The following is a 20,431-nucleotide window of genomic DNA, read 5'->3' on the forward strand; positions in this document are numbered from 1 at the left end:
GTGGGGGGGGGGGGGGGGAGGGAGGGGGGGGTGGGGGCTGCAGGAGCCAGGACATGATGGGGCCAGGCAGGGCAGCAATCCAGGGGGCTGGGGGAGCAAGCAGGGGTGGAGCATGTGGCCCCTGTTGGGGGGACTGTAACCCTTGCTGGGGGGCTGTAGTCCCTGTGGGGGCAGTCTGTAAGCTGTGCAGGGGGGTTGCACCCTGTGGTTGACAGGGGACCCACCCCTCCTGAGTAGCCCCCCCACAATTCACTTACACCTACCCACAACACACCCCATGGCCCCCCACATCCTTCCACAGCCACCCACATCCCCAACCCCACTTGCCACCCCCCTCCTGCAAACCCCACATCCCCCCAGCACACACCCTACATACCCAGCTGCCAGACAGGATGAGACCTGCTGGCAGGAGCTGTGGCTGCAGGGATAGCTGTCCCCACATCTTAGTTAGTGAAGGGGTCACAGGGAGCTCTCACTGCTCTATGGTAAGAAAACCAAAGGCAAACAGCAAAACATATAGGTATTTAGAATTCATGTTATTATGATGATAGAGACACTGGTAGGCTTCCAAATTGCTTTAACACTGTAGATATAGCAACAGAGCATTGCCCAACTATCACTGTTTCTCTGTCTCTCACTTTCTCCCTCTCTCTCCATATATATAGTGGTCTTTTGTTTTAATTGTGGAGGAACATGGATTTCGGGGTATTTTACAGAGCGACTTAGGGATTTTTTTATCAGGGATTTTTCAGTTTTCAAATAGGGGACACCAGAATTCCTGCTAGGGAGGCCAGTGGCAGGACCCAGGCACAGGAGCCTGCTCAGACCTGGCACCTTGGACCCAGCTGGCTGTGGCTGACCTTCTGGCCAACTGGGGCCAGGAGGACATGGTTTGACAGTTCAAAGCAGGCTACCACACCTGGAACATCTTCCAGGCGATAGGTGCCCAGATGGCTGGGCAGGGGCACACATAGCAGTAGTGCTGCACAAAGGTCAACTCTGCAGCCCCAGCCCACTGGCAGCTGGCCCAGAAAGGCAGATGCCTCTACCGGCTATGCAGTCCCCATCCGGGTCTGGCAGGTGCGCAGCAGGTCACAGGCAGGCAGCAGCCCCACTGCCAGACTGCTGCAGTGGGTAAAGGGTGCAGGAAACTCTCAGGGCTGCCTCAACAGTCCAGCCAGCACAAGGAGTAGTGTCCCCAGGCACCAATGGGATGGGCCCCAGAAACTCCTGAGACTGAGTAGCCCTGAGGGTCCAGGACAGGGCTGCTTTTTATACTCCTGGGGACCCCAGGCTCTAGCTCCCTCAGCTGCAGATCTAGGAGGAAGCAGGCAGGGTTATTTTGCTCCAAGTGGCACAATTTGCCCCGCACCAAAGTGCATGTCCGGTCACGGGCACTAAGGCAAAAAGCTCCGGCTCCAATTTGCACTGCTTCTATTTGAGTTGCCTCAAGCGCACATGCTTGCATATGTGGACGCGCCTTATGTGTGAGAACTTGTCTACAAGGAAGGCAAATTCTACTCCATGTTAGTGCCCAACAGCTGCATGAGCCTCTCCTAAAGGGACAGGTAGTGGGAGAAGGTAGAGGCCACAAAATAGGGCCTCATATTGAAAGGAGCACATGCTACATCCCATAAAAAGGTAGGCAATTTGAATTTTACTGTGCCTGGCCCATACATGTGGGGTGGTATTCTTCTTCTCTGGCTTCTACAGGGGGCTAGAATTTCCTCTCTACCAACAGGTTTTATCTGCCAAGGAGTAGAGGGATCCCTTACAAAACAAGGAGTGGGGTCAGGTAATCATGTACCACGTGTACTAGGTACTACAGTAACAACATTTACTTATTCTAATAGTAGGTTTTATTACCAACTCCTGTTCTAATACTAACATTCTGAGAAGATAACGATGAAGCTTACAAAATGCAGTCCTCTTTGGGACAACCTGAAATGACATGTTTGACAGCAAGTTGGTAGGATAAGTTTTTCAATTATCATATTGATAAGGCTTTGCTATTCAGTCTAGCTACCAAATACATTGCATGATGCCTGAATTACTTTCCAAGAATTACTCATTGTTTTGAAAACCTGCATGCATGATAAAAACAGTAAGAAGGAACAGGTTCAGTGCTAAAATTGGCCATGTGATACCAACAAAGCTTAGAGTCATGTTCATATGGCATGAATGCAGAAGGGGTGCAGTGATGCACTGCACCCCCACTTTTGCACTGGCCCATGCTGTGGGAGCCTCTAGGGACTTTTTCAAAGTTCCCAAAGTATGTAAGAATCCTACCCCTCCCTTACCCTTCCTGCTCAGAGATATGTCCCCTCCCCTCCCCCACCTGCCACTGCTGCTTTCCCCATCCTCCCTGGGGCACAGAAAGCATCCAAGCCACTCCTGCCTGCTCTAACCAGGCTGCACAGGGGCTGGGCTCAGCTGAGAACAGCAACTGGGGTATCAGCAGCAATGGCCCGGTGGTAGGTTCCCCGACCATGTCCAATTCCCTAAGAGCAGAGTTCAGGGGAGAAGGAACCCTTCTACCCATTGCCACTGCTGCTGTTCCCAGCTGAGTCCAGCTCCTGCACAGTCTGGCTGCTGTGGCAGGAGTGGCTTTGAAGCTTCCCTCCCCCCCGAGACAACAGGGAAAGCAGCAGTGGTAGGTGGGGAAGGGAGGAAGTAGAGAGGAAGGGACGTGCCTTTGACCATGGAGAGGAAAAGGGGGATTCTTATGTACTTTGGGGACTTTAAAAAGTCCCCAGAGACTCATGCAGTATTCCTGCAGCAGTGGGTGCAGGAGGCTGGGAGCAAGGGTGCAGCCACTTCTGCAGCATGGGTGGCAGCCTCCGCACCTCCTCCCCCCCATCACTCCTTTTGCTAAATCTTGGGTCTGCCTCTGCATTCAGATGTGCAGACTCAGAAGTGATCATTGTTGAGGAAGGCATTACATGCATGCAGGGTCCAGGAATGGTGTAAAAGATAGGGAGTTCTGGGATGTAATCTATAATGGAAGTGCTTTGTGCATCCAGCATCTTACTGGCGGAAATGCTGGGATTCTCTCAGCAGAAGGAAACTGATGTAAAACCCTGAAGGAAGACATTGGTATATCCATACCAGTGTAGTGAGTAGTTAAAAACAACAGGTGTGAAAGAAGAAACAATGGCTGATTGAAAGTGTCTTTAAAGACTTAAGTATCACCTTTTCCCATCTAGGGCTTTGACTTCCCTAAGAAGGAATGTCAGTTCTGAACCCAAGTTAGCTAACTCACATTAAGAAAAGACAGGTTGCAGCGGTGTAACTACAGCTGGGTGAGAGGGGCACCGGCTCTGGGTACCAACTTAGCGGAGTGCCAGAATTGTCCCTGAGGACACGATGATCCTTCAAGGTCCCTTCCAACTCTACAATCCGTGAATCTATGAATCCTTGTGGTTTCTGTGACCTGGCAGCAAGAGCAACCCCATGACATTGCTCTCGCAGCTGCACCTGGACACCCTGCTGCCGCTTTAAGAGCAAGAGCCAGGGCAGACAGGGCATGGGGCAGTAGCAGCAGCAGCAGCAGACTTTTGAGTAAGACTCCTGCACTCTACTCCCACCCGACTGCCCCTGCTCTCAAAACCGTGATCTCCTGCTCTTCTGCCAACTGCTTAGGGAAGTTTGTAGTTATCACATAACCTAGGAGTAACACAAGACCAACTGAACAATCAAATATTTGTACGCCTTTAGCTAGTAAGTTGAGTTAAAGACTTTGGGGGAATCCTTATCTTTCCTCCACTCACTAAGTTGTATGCAACCTAAAGGCTGCCTTGTCTTTACTAGGATTTTACCCTGAGTTAGCCATATCTAGTTAAGCACAAACCTGTTTTTCCCAATCAAGACACAGCTTAAGTGATGGTTATGATCCAACCAAAGTTAGTAGTGATTGAAAACATTTGCTATTTAATTGCAGGTCAGGGGTGTTATTTCAGTTCCCCTTGATAATGATTCTATTACAAGAACGCACAGGACAACTGGTAAACTAACAAGCAGTCTCAACAGAAAGGCAGGACTGAACTGGCATGAAGTTAAACCATTCATTCAAGTCTGATTCATCCAGAATAAGATTGATGCCTTGAAGCTGGCGGGGAAATCCAGGCAAGCCTTTTGCTATTGCTTTCTGTCTTGAATCTATTCTGTGGCTAAAGGCAGATTTTCAGAGGACACAGTCATCAGATGGGCATTTTTTAGCAGGACTAATTTCCCTACCCTTCCCACAGATTAATTATATCAGACAATGGCTTTTTCAGAGCTGGGTATTATCTTGCTATGACAAGAAAACTTCAAGGCCCATTTCTTTGAGGTTCTGAGCCCCTTCCTGGTTGATCCTCCAGGAATCTTTCTGATCACTGAACATGGGTGACTCCATTTTTGGATGTCCAATGGAAGACTTCTGAGAATCGATTTGAAGTCATTAGGACAGGAGGGTGCCCAGATCCTCTGAAAGATTTCTCTACTGGGCCACCCAAAATCCAAAGCCCATTTAAAAAATGGTCATATAACTGAATTCCCTCTTATAGATCCACATGTGGCACCTCTCTACTGAACACAAAGAACCAAATGCAACACAACAAGTCTATATCCTTCCCCAGTTTCCCCCCCCCCAATTGTTTATTTTGCTTCCTTGATAACATAAAATTATGAAGTTACAATTTACTATAAAAGTAAACTCAGTTTGCTCTGACTGCATCATCTTCCTCTTAATGGTGTACTGCATCTCTGTAACTTGAGTGGTCAGTATGTGCACTCATAGCAATGATGCATAATTACCAGTATTTATGGTTACTTGCTTGTATTACGGTAGCACTTATGAATCTGATCCAAACCCACTGAAGTCAACTGAAAAATGCTAAAAGAGGAGACCCACAGAGGTATTTTAGCTCCTCAGTCTTATTTAGGCACTTTGCTTTGCACTGATTTCACTGGGGAGTTAGATGCTGAGTTACCTTTGTGTGTATCTGGGCTGATAGTCAGTGCTAACCTCCTATCATGGCAGGGGGGAAAAAGTAGTAAGAATAAAGTAAGGAAAGAGGGACTTGGAGAGATGTAGGCACCTAATTTCTAGAGAGCCGGATAGTGTTTAACACTGAAAAATGCAAGGTTCTCCACCTTGGGAGGAAAAACCTACAGCATCCTTATAGGCTCGGCAGTGCTACACTGGCTAGCACTATGGAAGAAAGAGACTTGAGGGTCATCATTGACCACAAGATGAACATGAGCCTTCAATGCAATGCTGTGGCTAGTAAAGCAACCAAAATGCGGGCTTGTATCCATTGATGCTTCTCAAGCAAATCCCGGGACGTCATTCTCCCCTTGTACTCAGCCTTGGTGAGGCTGCAGCTGGAGTGCTGCGTCCAGTTTTGGGCTCCACAATTCAAAAAGGATGTGGAGAAGCTTGAGAGAGTGCAGAAGGGAGCCACGCGCATGATCAGAAGTCAGGAAAACAGAGCTTATGACAACAGGCTGAGAGCTATGGGGCTCTTTAGCCTGGAAAAGCACAGGCTCAGGGGTGATCTGATGGCCACCTATAAGTTTATCAGGGGTGACCACCAGTATCTGGGGGAACGTTTGTTCACCAGAGCGCCCCAAGGGATGACGAGGTTGAATGGTTACAAACTCCTGCAAGACCATTTCAGGCTGGACATAAGGAAAATTTTCTTTACTGTCCGAGCCCCCAAGGTCTAGAACAGTCTGCCATCGGAGGTGGTTCAAGCACCTACATTGAACACCTTCAAGAGAAAATTGGATGTTTATCTTGCTGGGATCCTATGACCCCAGCTGACTTCCTGCCCTTTGGGTGGGGGGCTGGACTCGCTGATCTTCCGAGGTCCCTTCCAGCCCTAATGTCTATGAAATTTCAAAACTTGGATCCTAAAAACTCTCACACACTTGCTGCTTACCCCAAGAAGTTGCCTGAACTCCATAAAGTTCCCCAGGAGCTTTATGTTCTGTTTCTAGGAAGCTTGACAATGCTGAGCAGCTTGAAGCCTGTTTAATGTATAAGCCCAGTGAGGCTCCAGAATCAAGGGGGTTCTCAAGCTACTTCCTTCAAACAGGAACCTAATACAGTAGTTTTCAAACTGTATTTCATGGAGCCCTGGGGTTCAGCGATAGGTCATCAAAGGTTCCACAGAGATTGGGGGTAATGGTGGAGCAGCCTGGGAGGCAGTGTGCCACTATTGCCAGGCCAGGTCAGCCAGCTCCATGTCAGCCTTTAGGATAGGGGTTGAGGTTCCTTGGCAAAAGAAGTGGTATGAAAGGATTCCCTGACTTTAGAAAGTTTGAAAACTACTGGCCTAATGGATTGGGATCTGCTCATAATGCAGTGACAGCTGAAACTTCCTTTCAAAACAGGACAGATAGTGGTGCCACTGCCTCTGCCCCTCTTTCATTCAGTATCTCATGGTTACTGCGCTCAAACAAGATGTGGAAGATACAGGTTCAATTTTCTCCTGCTTGAGGGGATTGAAACCCATGTTTCAAACTCTCTCTGTTACGAGTATATGCATAATTAATCATTAAATGATTATTAAATACCCTGGGCCATGCTGGTCTGTCGAGCAAATTTGCATGTAAGCAGTTTTTACTAAGTGCATGGTTTCCATAGGCGTCAAACAACACTGGTGACAATCAAGCTGTTAAATATGAAACCAGAATATTTTTAAAAGGCAGTTTTCTGCAGTTGACTAGAATGATTACCTAGAATCCATTTAGTCTGATGCATAATTTAACTACATAGGCATTTATTCTACAGACACTGACAAATCTGAGTATAGCCCATCAGCTTCAATAGGATGGATTGTGTAGGTGTAATTATTAATTTGCTTAAATCTCTGTAAGATGAACCACTCTATAGCAGTAGCATAACTAAGTGGGGGGTGGGGGGGAGGAGAGACACCAGCCATGAGCACTGACTGGAGGGGAGGGAAGGGAGACACAAAAACAGAAACCGTCACCACTGCTCTTTCCGTCATCATGCTGTCGTCATGGTGGTGGTGGCCACTGCCCTGCACGCTGCCACGACCCAGGGTGCAGAGCTACCCCATTACCCTTCTGCTCTATAGTAAAAAGCTGAGTTGTGCATACACTGCAATCTTCCCTGTTCTGCAATCTTCCAAGTTAGGTTTAGCTTGTCCTGTGCAGTATCACATACCGGGGTAATGCAAAACTTAAGCTTAATCAGCACAAATGACTGTAAGGGACCTCTGCAGGCATATGCTCAACCAGCCTGGCAATTATCAACCAGATCAATTTCCTGGCCAGCAATGGAATTAGAGAGAGGAAATGGAACTTGCCTAAGGGTGGTGGCAAAACACCGCTTCGTTTCTTTTCCTCTCCCTGCACAAAAGTTTGGGGCTCTATTGCTGTTTGTGGTCTGCATATTGTAATGGAAGGCTTGGACAAAAAGCAATACCCTTGCTGCATCACATACCTACCAGGCTTCGTTTGAAGGGACAGCATATCAGGGAGCAATGGGACTTCTAAAGTAAGCACTCAAGAAATACAGAATCACTGGAAAGGGGTTAACAGAGAAACATAAAACCAAGAGCTAATAAAACAGATATGTTCATATATTCAAAGATGTTTTGTGATCTTTGTAAAGGGATGCAGAAGTTTTCAAAAGCAGTAAGCTTTGATCCCCACTATGTTTCCTTTCCTTAACTTAGAATTTCCCCCTGAAAATTAGTTTAAAAAAAATAAGTGTCAAATGTCAGCCCACAGGAAATCTTAATGGCTGAGTCACAAACCCCTGCAAAGCGAGATTTAAGCTGAAAATGCTGACAGAGCTTGAACTGTCATGGTTTCATAGTTTCATAGCAGGAGATGTGAATAAATGTGAATAAAGTCATGTATATATTTCCTAAAAGATTATTTTGACCCCCACTCCCTGCACAACCTATAGTTAACAAAAAGGTAAACAAAAGGATTATGTATTGCTTAGGACTCCAGATTTCTGTGTTACTGGACCACGCAAAGAGACAGGGCATAGGAGAAATTTATCCAAGAGTAAACATTATCTAAGCCTCCTTGAAGTCCCAGATAAGACCCAAGTTTTATATAGGAATCAAGTCATGTATTTCCACCTTAATTAAGCCCAAAGATAATATATATTGAATAATCCATGACGTGTATATATCAAAGAAAAAATCCAAATATTGGAAATATAAAATTTAGGGGAAGCGTGAACTAGTAGTTGAACCCAGTACTAGAACCAGGAACTCTGAAATATAACTCTGATGTCTCTTTGTAGCTTTGGGTGAATCATTTAACGTTTCTGCCTCTGTTTTTCCACCTACAAAATGGAAAAACTACTACTTTACTATGTTATAGACAAGAGGTAAGGACTCAATCATTTACTATTTTACACTGCACAAGTGTTGCCACAACAATGCAATTTTAAGAGAGAGAAACAAAAAGGTTTTGCCTGGGAAGAGCCCATTCCCAGGGTGGGAAAGCCCATAGCCTAGAGAGGGACAGCAGACAGCAGAGGATCAGGGTGACTGAAGCCCAGCTAGTGTAGAGCAGTGCCCGAGAGGAGCATGGCAGTCCTTGGAACAGATAGCCTTGGGACGAGAGGCAATGGCCCGAGAGGGCTTGTGATGAACAACTTCTGGTGGTTGTGGAAGGGTAGGTCCCAGCTGGCCCAGTGAGAGAGAGGGGCCAGAAGAATAGAGGGCCTGGGGCACAAAGGGAGAGAGCCTGAGTCCATTGAGGGATGGAGTGCAGGGCCAGAGCAGGCCTGAGGCCCACAGACAGAGAGATAAAGCTTGAGCCCAGGAAGGACTAGGTACTGGGGAGAAGGTCTGGTGCCTGGGGGGACCAGGAGGGTCCAGAGCCCAGTGAGGACAAGGTTGCATCAAGGGAAGCTCCAGTGCCTGGGGCCTGTCATAGGGCAGAGAGTTGTGCTCAAAGATTACCCATGAGGCACAGGAGTGGATACTGGGGAGGGTGAAGTCCATGAAACTAGCTGTTAAGGCAATGACCACGAGCACCTATGGTCATAAGAATAAGACTAGGCTTGGAAAGCCAAGGCAGCCTCCCTTTCATCAGAAATTAACGTGTAGGTGTGGTGGACAAGTAAAAAGGAGAGGGCTCCAAGGGGAGCCAGGTTGGCAAAGGCTGAGGAGCCACCAAGGGGCATTGCAACCACCCCTGGGATGGGCACTTGCTACAGCATCTAAGTGACACTTGGGCATTTAAGTGCAACCTGATTCCATCCCACCAAAGCACCTGAAAACCAGGTAATACAGAGGCATATCAGAGCAGCTCTGTGTCTAGGGCAGCAGGGGGCAGTGCCAGCTGCCATGGTGCCAATCATGGAGGCATGTGGCGGTGGCTATTTTAGTGCCCTCAAAAAGGTAGTACCTGGGATTGCTACCCCAGTTGGCCCCCTCAGCTATACTACTTTTGTAACATGCCTTCAACTTAGCCTTCAGAATAAGTCACAAAAAGAATCAATGAAGGGAACATATTAGTTCCACTCTTTGCAATATTAGTTTTCCAGAGTCTCAAGAAGGGTGGGGTAGAATTGAGCTTAGATATCTAAGAACCACTTGCATGCCTATTTAATGAAACAGAATCAGGTCTCTGTCTGCACAGTATCTTTTTCATGTAGTCAGGCAACAGTGGGAGAGAAAATGGAAGAAACACTTCTTTATTATGCTATTGTCTCAGGTTTTACTGCTATGAAGTGCAGTCTTGCTCGCCTGCCTACTCTCACAATTTACATCTCCATACGTTTCATCTTCCACAAGGTTTTTGGGGGTTTTTTTAATTTAGTTGCTCGTGGGTGTTTTATTTTACTTTGGAACATTTCATCAAATGTGATCTGCTAAAATGCTGACAATCCCTTCATGATTAATGTAACACTTCAGTGTTTTGACAAGATGGAGACAAAAAATAAGGTATGTTTTCTGACAGAAGTCATAGCACGCATGGCATTCCAGCAACTGAAGGCATGAAACACTCCTTCCTGGCAACTTCACTGCCCATAATGCATGATGTACCACGTTTGCTGGATATCTGCTGCTTTTATGTGCAATCTGCAGGCTTAATAGTACAGATTCTTTTCTTACAAACAACAAACCCCATTTGCACACAGGGGGTATATGGCCCGATTAATACAAATCATTCACTCCATTAGTATGTCCTTGTGATTGCAAACTTGGGGTAGTGATTGAGTTCACTTTTAAATCATTTAAACTGGACTATAAAAATGCTTAGAAATATAACACAGAGACTATTGCTGATACAGCAACTAGAACAGGGGTGGGCAATTATTTTGGCTGGAGGACCACTTAACAAGTTTTGGGGAGCTGTTGAGGGCTACAAGGGTAGCTCTGCCCCTTGACAGGTGCCCCGCCCCCAGTCGCCATCTTGGAACCAGAAGTCCTGCCCCTAACCCTTGCCCCTTATCCCCAGAAATACTCCTTTTGGCAAGAGGGTACATTGTATTCTAAATATAAAAAACATCTACTACAATATACATTAATTTGATTTAAAAAAATATTTTATCCTGCTTTATATGTGTTTGTAGTATACACAGAGGTGATTGAATAATAGTTAAAATGAAGTCTTACTTTTATGTTTGGGGGGGGTATGGAGAGGTGGGGCAGTATGGGTGGTGGGTACAGGGTTTGTGGGGGGCTGTGGGTGTGTGTTTAGGTATGTGTGTATGTGGCGTATGGAGGAGGATGTGTGTGTGTGTGTGTGTTGATAGGTGTGGGGGGTGGGTGTAGATGGGTACTGGGTTTGTAGGGGGCTGTGAGTGTGGGAGGAGGGTGGCTGAGGGGGGTTGTGGCATGTGTAGAGGGGGATGGTGTGAGAGGGTTTAGGTGTGGGGTGTGCATGGGGGGGTGTGGATACATGTGCACAGAGGTGGGGGGTGTGCATACATGTGTATGGTAGGGGGGGGGACCCCCCCCACACAAACCCCCCCCCCCCCCAGCCCCCCCCCCCTGCTCTTTGCTGGGGCTGGGAGGCTACCGCCTCTTTTAACTTGGGAGGTGCTCATGGCCCATGGCAGGGAGAAAGCCCTGGCAGTGCATGATCCCAGCAAGCCCCAGGAATGCTTGTGGCTGGGCTGCCAGCGGGGAAAGAGGCAGAGATGATTCAGCTCCATACAGCCCCTGGCAGCCTGGGCTCTTGCACTCCTGCCACCCTGTCCTGGTCCCCTGCCCCACCCTGGGCTTGGGGCACTGGTGCGGGCCCCCACTTCCACCTGCCTGCTTGCTGCCACTTCCTCCCTCCACCTGCCACCACTGCCCTTCCCCTGCCACTTCCCTACCTTCCCACCTGCTGCTGCTGCTCTCCCTCCTCCCACCACTCTGGCAGCCCAGTGGCATGGCCGGGACTGCAGAATGCAGCAGGAGCCAGCTTGGCCCCTGTAGCTCCTGGCTGACTCCTGCTGCGCTGTGTGGTCCTGGCCATGCAGGTGGGAACTAGGGCTATATGAAGCTTTGGTCCCTGATTCGATTCGATGGAGATTCCGCCTGATTCAGTGACCAAATCTCTGAATCTGAATCAAATCAGAGGACATTTTAATCTCTCCGAATTGATTTGGAACCCTCCAAAATCGATTCGGACAAATTCGGCAATTCGGCCATAGATACAGCTTTAAATGATTTTTCTACGTACCTCTAGGTAGCAGAAGCTCCAAACCCTGCGGTGCTGGGGCAGATGAAGCATCCCACAGGAGCATGGAGGGCTCCCCAGCACGCTCAGCAGCAGACGCAGAAGTGGACCAGAAGCACTTCCAGTCCATTTCCTGGTACACCAGAGAGTGCACGGGGGGTGGGGGCATGCCTCCCTGGTTCAGCAACTGGTGACTCCTGGGTCTGAGGCGGTACCCAGGGTCCCCCTGCAGCTGACTGTCGGGCCAGGGGGAGCCCCCAGTGCACTCCCAGGCAGATCCAGAAGTGGACCGGAAGTATTTCCAGTCTACTTCTGAGTTCACTGCCAAGCATGCTGGAGAGCCCCCCATGCTGCTGTGGGGTGCTCCATGTGCCCCAGCACCACAGGGATCATGAGTTGCGCCTGCTACCTCAAGGTATGTAGAAAAAATTTTAAAGCTGTGCCTGTGTTCGAATTGCTGATTTGCCAAATCAGCATCGAATCGTCAGATTCAGATATGGCCGAATCAAATTGGGGACAGTAATCCAAATCAATGGATCAAATCACAGTCCCTGATTCAGGCCAAATCTGAATCAGAATCGAACAGGGCCCGCTTCACACAGCCCTACCGGGAACCACATAGTGCTGGCTGGAGGATGCAGCAGGAGCCAGCCTGGCCCAGCCTCCACAGTTCTGGCTGGCTCCATGCCATGCTGTTCAGTCCCAGCCATGCAGCCAGGAACCACCAGCCTGGTCCAGTCAGAACCACATGGTTTCCGGCTGTATGGCTGGGATGGCACGGTGCAGCAGAAGCCAGCTGGGAATCACGTGGTGCTTGCCAGGCCAAGCTGGCTCCTGCTGCACTGGTGATTCCCCCCTCCACCCATTCTTATCTGAGTTTCCACTCTTGGATGGAGGGAGGGGGAACAGCCCCACAGTCGCCAGTTCAGAAGCCTCCACTAGGCAGAAGATTCTGGTTGGGGGTGGGCTGGGGCCAGGTAGGCCTTGCTGCTGCCACTGCTGGGTCCTGCTGCTGGCTCCTCCTGCCGCTGGTGCCTCATCAGATTTTAGATAAGGCAGGTAATAATTTTCTAAATTTTAGAGGGGCCCCATGGGCCAGATAGAACGGCCTGGCGGGCTGAATCCAGCCTGCAGGCTATATTTTGCCTGCCCCTGAGCTAGAAAGAATAAAGAATCTTATGGGTTATTTCCATTTCTCATTTATTCCAGCTGAATTCTCATCTAAGGATAGGAAAAGCCAGTTCAAAACAGAAGCTTCTCAAATCTTTGTGTTGATTTTGTTTTACAGTCAAACTGACATTGATGTTTATCTATGGATGACCTATGTGTTTAAAACTTACAAAGGTTTCTTCTCATTTCTGCACAGTATTTGTGCCCTGGAGCTGAACAGCCAGAGGTCTTGTAAGAAAGATTGTTCTCGGGAGATTTCCAGAACAGGTTTGCATAAACAAGATTCCCAACTCAAACGGTGTACTTTTGGAGTTACATGTTTCACTAGACTGAACTGGGGCACCAGTGAGAAAGCTGAGACTGAAGAATATGAAACAAAATCTTAATTGCAGTTGGGCTGACCACAACATCTTGGTTCCCCATCATACAGTTGGTGGTTTTACATGCAGTGTTGTCATGGAAATATGTATACGAAATACTCCCCTTGCTTTGTCAAATCTGTGTCTTTCTCATATGGGATTTGTTTTCTTCCCAGGCAAAGAGCTTGAATTAGCAGGACTTTGTTCCAAGAGCATACAATAAGCTCAACTCAGAATACATCAGCCATGTCTATACCGCTTCCATAGTGTTTTTGAGAATGGCCCTTTGTACCATGCCGTATACACCCACTTGCACTCTACATGCATCAAATCTTGATGTAAGGACATAAAAGTGCCCTAAGGGGAACCCTGCTGCTGGTCTCAAGCATGGCAGAGAGGCTGAGTACAGCAGTGAGACACTCCTTCCTGGCAACTTCACTGCCTCAGTTTTGTTTGGCCTGTGTCAAACAGGAGCAGAAGCTAGAGCAAGAGTCAGGTGGTGTGTGCTCCTCAGAAGTGCCATGGAAGCAGCACAGGCATGCCCATCTTGCCCAGGATGTCCCCAGAATATAATGATCCCATCTTATGTAGTGTTTTCTACTTCTGTTTCCCTCATCAGAGGGAGGCCTTCATTTCTTACAGTTTATTTCACCTCATTCCTTTCAAGCAACATAGAGGATGTTGAACAATGCTGAGTTAACACAGCTGAGCTTCCTGAGCTGCCACCGAAATATTCAGACTTTGGAACCTAAAAGAATGGCTTCTCCTTCTGTACCACTGAACTGCTGCAGCAATGAGAACTGAGTTGCCAGTCTCTAAAAACTCAGGCCTCTTAATTGGACTGCAGGTGTTTGACTTTGGTCCTCAGGTTTGGAAAGCTTGGTCTGCAACTTTAGGACCATTCTCCTTCCTGATGGCTCTATTTCTTATTTTTAAAATGCATAGAAAGTGGCTTGTTATAGAGAGAGTTAGTACTTCCTTCACTACTCCTTTCACTACTCCAGTACTCCTTTCAGACACGGAAGAAAAATTCAGGGTATGCTGCTGTTCCACGAATGAAAATTCTGGTGGATTTCAACCAGGGTAATTTTTTAGTTCATTACTTATCCGGCAATGTAACCAACTGGCAAACTCAGACCAAAAATTACCCATAAGCTACAGGAACTTCTATAAATTCACAGAGGTCAACAAGCTTACACTGAAAAGGGAGATCTCACCACTAATAGCATCTTCAGCTTTCTTTAGCATCTTGAGCCATTCAGTCAGAGACACTGATTCTCTGATCTAGTCTCTTGGAACATATTTTAGAAATCCCTGAGCAGCTGTTCAAGGCCTGTTTTCACATACAATCTCTACCATTTGTCATATTCTTCCTATAAAGGCAGAGGGCTTCAAGAAGTGGGATGACAGTGTTTTGAAGTATGCTGAACCTGAACTGCTTGTAATTCCTACAGAGAAACACTGCCAATTGGCTGGAGGCCAGTAGGCTCAAGTGCTCCAACTAACTTTTGTTTGCTCCTCTTTGGGGAAAACACGGAGTCTGGGCAGTTTCCAGAAAAGACCCAATAAAGATGTGCACAAAGCTTGACACTTTCTTTCTTAACAGGGAAAAGGAGAACTTGCTGACAAAGCCAAAAGAAGTCTGCAGTCGGCATGACTTCCTTTCTCCAATACAGGGCTCATGGGATTTCTTGTTACCAATTAATCTGCATTACATGGAGCTAACATCTAAAACTTACTAGTTGTTTTCCAAAGATAACAAAGATGTAGTTCTTCCACCACAGATGGCATAATTTGAAAAGGCAGCTGATTCCACCTCTGCATTTAGGAACCTCTGTTAGTTATTCTTTCCAAGCCATTATATTGCACCCACTTCAGGCCCATAACCTGGTATCATTTTGGTCACTTCTTTCTCTAGGAGCTTTCAGTGACCTTTTTGTCTTCACTGCCCTGCCTATGCCGTCATCCTTCGGGGACTATTCATTTGTTTCTCCTACAAATGTCTTCCTACTTCCTTCTACACTATCCTCTAATTCCAGAAAACTTTTCCTAAGTTTATGTACAAGGCCCCCATCTTCAAACAAGTCCCTCCTTAAGACTCACATCTGCCAGACTGCCACTGTGAAAGTAGGCCACTAAGACAATCTTTTTCATTGAACGAGGTAAAACAACTGGACGAGCCTTAAAATGCAATGTATGTTTTCCAAAGACAAGAAAAATGTATAGTTGGAGCTAGCTGCAGATTTGGTCACTACTCTGGAAACTTACCACTTCTAGGAAGTATCCATGACACTCCAATCCCTTTACTGTTACAGCACATTATATGTTTAACAGTGTAGTATGTGGTAAAGTATGCTTCATTGTTAAATCAAGTATGTGATGATATTATAGCTAGCTATGCCTAGTGTCTCCGTGACAATCATATTCATGCAGGGTTAAACCTACCCCTGTACTGAGAGCTAGTGTAAGACCTCAGCATCGCCCATATCTGACTTCACGGTTTAAATGGGACTTTGACTTTGTGCAGGTCCTCAACACTAGGGAGAATTTAACCCAATGGAAAGTTCTTAAAAAATGTATAGAATTGGGCTTAGATCCACAAAGATATTTAACCACCTAACTCCTCTGGAACTCATTAAGAGTCAGAAACCCAGATACACTGCTAAATATTTTTGTGGATCTGGGCACAATTCCTTTCATGGGGTAGATATCAGAATGATACCATTCACTTCATTTCAGATTAGTACTACAGCCAGTCAGGGCACACACTACAACATGCCATTGATGTTTTACTTGTCTGTCCGCTTCTCCACAACTCTTACACCATTCAGTGATGTAATAAAGTATCTGAGTGTGTTGTAGGCACCGCTAAGACAGGCAACAGAAGCAACTGGTGATCAGCAGTAGATAAGTACCCTTCAGGCATGTGTGTAACTGCAGGTACCACACATAGTAAGGGGATACCCCAACCTCACATTGTTGCTTAATATCCTAGAATTCCTAACTGTTCGTAAAAGTGATTTCCAGGACTCTAATTACATCATTAATATGTTCCCTCCCCAAAATATTGCACCTATCTTAGTCAGTAGCTAGAAATGTTACTGTACGGTGCTGCGGCACCACAGGATTACAGGTGCCCATTGGCTATCTCTTACTGGATTCTTCAGAATGTAGCCCTTGGTACCTCTGCTGGAAATCAGCCAGAGTTTGTTACTTTTCTGGCATATAGACCAGGGTTAACTGTATTGCAAGCAAAAAAATCAATGGGATAATTATGAAGCACGATGATAAATAAATGTTAATGAAAATCACTATTATTAAGTTTGCTAATAATATACAGGTTATACTTTAGCATGCAGGAACAGCTTACTGTTAGCAAGTGCCGGTCCTTTATTGTTTGCTTCTTCTGAGTGTAGATTGCAGGGAAAGAAGGAAACGGAGGAGCTACTACTGAGATGGGGCCTGGCACCTTTTGCTCTCTGTTATCACCCGTGTTTCGTTGTTCTGTTTTTGAGAAAGAGAAAGAAACCATCAGCTATAGAGGAAGACACAGTCTCCACCCCAAATACGTGATAGTACAAATGAGAATTACAGCAATACTAGGGACGATAGTAGAGTGAGTTGACAAAAGAGACAGAAAATAAGGTTGGCCATTTTTTATTTATTTTTTTATTTGTAATTATTACTATATATGTACAACATTCCGTATGCCTGCCATTAACATCATATTTCAGGGGACTGTGCCCCATCCCCACACTTTTCTGAAGGACAACATTTTACAGGATTAAAACCTTGATTTCGTGACCTGCTCCAGTTTTAACTGAAATCTGTTATATACTGCTTGGTATTTAGCAACTAAGATTCAGGTGACAGAAACACCTGTAGGTTACTCTTGAACATTCAGACCCTACAGTGTAAATCACACTAAAGAGACTGATCTCCTAGGAAAACAATTAAAGTTAGATAATGATTGCAAAAGATGGCGTTCTTACTGATAAATGGGGATAGCACCCCCCACAAATGAAGGTTGCTTTTTATCATTGATGCAAAGAAACAGAGCAAAACTGAGAAGAGGGGTATTAAAGATCAAGAATCTTAAATACTGGGGAAAAATACTCAGGATAGGGGGGGGCATGGAAACCAGGATTATTAAATCCTAAAGATACAGAGAGTCCCAGGATATAGTTCGTTGTTTTTGTCAATGTGAAAAATCTCCAAACTGAGAGAGATCTATACATAATGTGCTCATAAAGGGTAAAATGTAGCTGTGGTCTCCCTTGATAGGTGAACACATATGCTAAGTATTACATGTAACTGTGAGGATCAGTTGGATCTATCATTGACCCTCACAGTGAAAAGCTTCAGCTGCACCTGCAGACCACTGGAAAGTCAACTCTCTTAAAAAACATAATACATCAAAGACTAACAAGTCTTAGGTGTCCCATAACGGGACTTCAACTTCTTTCCATCTGGCAATGAGAACAAACTAAAAGATGCCTTTGACTGCTGATGGCAGCTGCTTTGGCAAAGAAATATCAGGAGGTGTGAAATCTATCAAAGACATGTCACCATAGGTGGAATGAGGAGAAAGAAGATTAATATTTCATTCCCGGGCTTCACAGCTGCATCAGATCCTGTGTACACCATGGAAGGCTGATGCTGAGATAGGCATTTGACCCAGGATGATCTATTCTTGAGGAATCAGCTACGTCAACATCTCCCAGCTCTAAGGAATTTTCAAGCCCTGATGTGTCTCTCATTGCCAAGAACTCACAATATTTAAGGCTACTTACAGACATTAAGGAAAAAAAGCAAACCACACTTTACTGAAAGAAGCAGTGCATTACTTTGACTTGGATATGCAGTGTCTGTGTAGACTGGGCACTTCAGTGGGGCTTTTTGGCACTTTTATCTAAAGCTGATTCAATCGCCTGATCTATACAAACACTAGGTGAGCTGGGGCTAACTAACGTGATGCCTTTTCTGGGCATGTGCTGGTCTTGGTGCGAGAGTGAGCCGAGTTTAAGGTAAAGTGCCATTTTTGGGTTTGTTTGGTTTTTTTTGAACTCCTGCAAGCAGCTTGTCTTTCAACATCAGTCAGTGAGACTAAGCCTTTTCAAAATTGTTTATGAATCCATGTTAAAAAGGGGAATGTTTGGGTCTTTTCTTCTTCTATGTTCCATTTGTTCTTGATGAAAATGTAGAATAATATTTCAGGCACATATAGCCAATGGAAGAGTAAGAAGAATTAACCTAATGCACTGTTGACAACATTATCAACTATTTTCCAAAGAAAATTTTTACTACTAGTATTAAATAAATGAGTGAAGGATAACTTAATTTTCTGGTCTAACACTGAATTTGAAACAGCAGCAGTTAAAAAATATCTTGTAACATGTAGATGATGAAAATTTTATGGAGGAAGCAAGTAAGAGAATAATCATGGAATTACATGTCACTTTGAGGGGTAAATTTCAGAATATAGGTGCGCTTTAGAATATTAAAGTATGTTAAAAATGAAGTGTAGCAAAGTATAACAAACTATATCTTAAAGCTGCTTAGTTGCTATTAAATATAAAAGGTGATCAAAATAAAATTTGCTACTTGAAACTATGATGTGTTTTCTTTATTTTAATTATGTTAGGATTTTCCCTGTCCACAAGATGGCAGAAGCAGATTATTCTGATGGTAGAACAGTTGCTGTGTTGATTGGCTAAGGAAGAAAACCCTAAATTCTCTTTTAATTTTAATGCTACTATGATTGTAATCCCTTTTTATGTATCGTTGCAGTGCTGTTACTGCTGAGTTAAACCCAACAGAGAGGGCAAATCGCGGTAATTGATTGTTACATTTTACCCAGGTAATATGAGTGTCACAAATCTGATCAATTATTCATTGATTATATCATCATCATTACTAACAGCAACATCTGAAGAGTAAGTAAATTATTGATACTGATGCCAAGAACTTCTTTAGTAGAAAGAGGCCACTACTGAACACTTTAAAAGGTAGCCTGCTTGTATTCTTTTTTTGATTTTTTACAACAAAAGCAAAAAGGCTAGTTTTATTTTCTGCTTATTTTTATATTAAACATTCAAGTATGAACTGCCTAAAGACTATCTGATATAACTAAAGAAAAAAAGAGACTTAAGATGGAAAAATTGAAAAGAAAATGAAATAAAGTTTAGCTCTTTAAAAAAGAGCCTATAGGTTTTGTTCTTTGATTGTTTTAATTGTAAACAGATTGTAAATATCTGTTTAATAATTGGGACAAATAATTAAACACAGTTAAACGTTAATACCCCTATCCCTTTGATTTAGTTGTGTATGAACACAACTAATACATGTGCCCAAGAAGTTCTCCAGTAAAATCCTGTAACTCCAGATTTTATCTAAGTGGAGTCTGGCCTCCAGCCTGGTTGAACTGTGAGAGAAGTATCACATGAAAGTGGTTACCTCTGTGCAAGGCTCGCAGGTTCTGTTTGGCGTGGCAGTGCAGCTCCTCTACGCACGGGGGTCTGGTTGAGGGGAGGAAAATATTTCTTTGCTGATGCCAAGGGGCTCGGTAGTACACACTCAGTTTACTCTCTGTATCCAGGTTGGAGACAGCTGTAGAATCAAAACCAAGAGAATAGGACAGTTACCCTCTGTTACATGAAACTTAACTGAAATATCACACAAGGGGTCTTACTTGGCAGATATGGTGGATACTTAAAGTGCCATGTCACCTTTCCTCCAAGTAGGCAGTAGGAACAATTATTTTTGTAGTCTTTTCTACATAAGAGTACATCCTGGTATTTACATAGCCCCTTTCCTTTGTACATCACAAAGAGCTTTACAGAGCTATCGTTATCAATGTTTAATCATTTTGGGTATATAAAAGCTAAATATTTTCATCCTCATCTTACAAGTGGCAAAACTAAGCCACCAAATGGCTAAATAACTTGCTTCAGGTCACTTAATAAGCCAGGGTCAGAGTGAGCAATAGAACTCACCCACCAACTGCAAATCACCCTCTCAAACTAAGAGCCCGAATCCAGCCCATCAGGCACTATCATCCAGCCCGCAGGCGCCCATCAACAAATTGTACCCCACTCAGTCCTTCTGCGCACAAGGGTGGGAGCGAGGCACTCACCCACCAAGATGCCCCAACTTATCCTATTGTGCCTCACTCCCACCCTCATGCATGCAAGAGCCCAGCCCAGCCCAGCCAGCAGCAGTTTCCAGGTGTGGCTGCTGCT

At 45.3% G+C, this 20,431-nt stretch overlaps 1 protein-coding gene across 3 annotated transcripts in view; it reads right to left on the reverse strand.

The window, feature by feature from the left end:
- The window catches only part of NHS (NHS actin remodeling regulator), a 120,351-nt gene that overhangs the window by 23,447 nt on the left and 76,473 nt on the right, over positions 1–20,431 (reverse strand). For all 3 annotated transcript variants that reach the window (XR_003093446.1, XM_025201099.1, XM_025201100.1), the window contains exons 2-3: positions 19,647–19,799; positions 16,561–16,694 (exon numbers count right to left, since the gene is read on the reverse strand). Coding sequence is in view for 2 of the 3 variants with exons in the window: in XM_025201099.1 (XP_025056884.1) it covers positions 16,561–16,694; positions 19,647–19,799 (287 nt within the window). In the remaining variant the exon portion in view is untranslated. The remainder of the gene's footprint in view (positions 1–16,560; positions 16,695–19,646; positions 19,800–20,431) is intronic.

The sequence above is a fragment of the Alligator sinensis genome, unplaced genomic scaffold, assembly GCF_000455745.1.
Source record: "Alligator sinensis unplaced genomic scaffold, ASM45574v1 scaffold583_1, whole genome shotgun sequence".
Lineage (NCBI taxonomy): Eukaryota > Metazoa > Chordata > Crocodylia > Alligatoridae > Alligator > Alligator sinensis.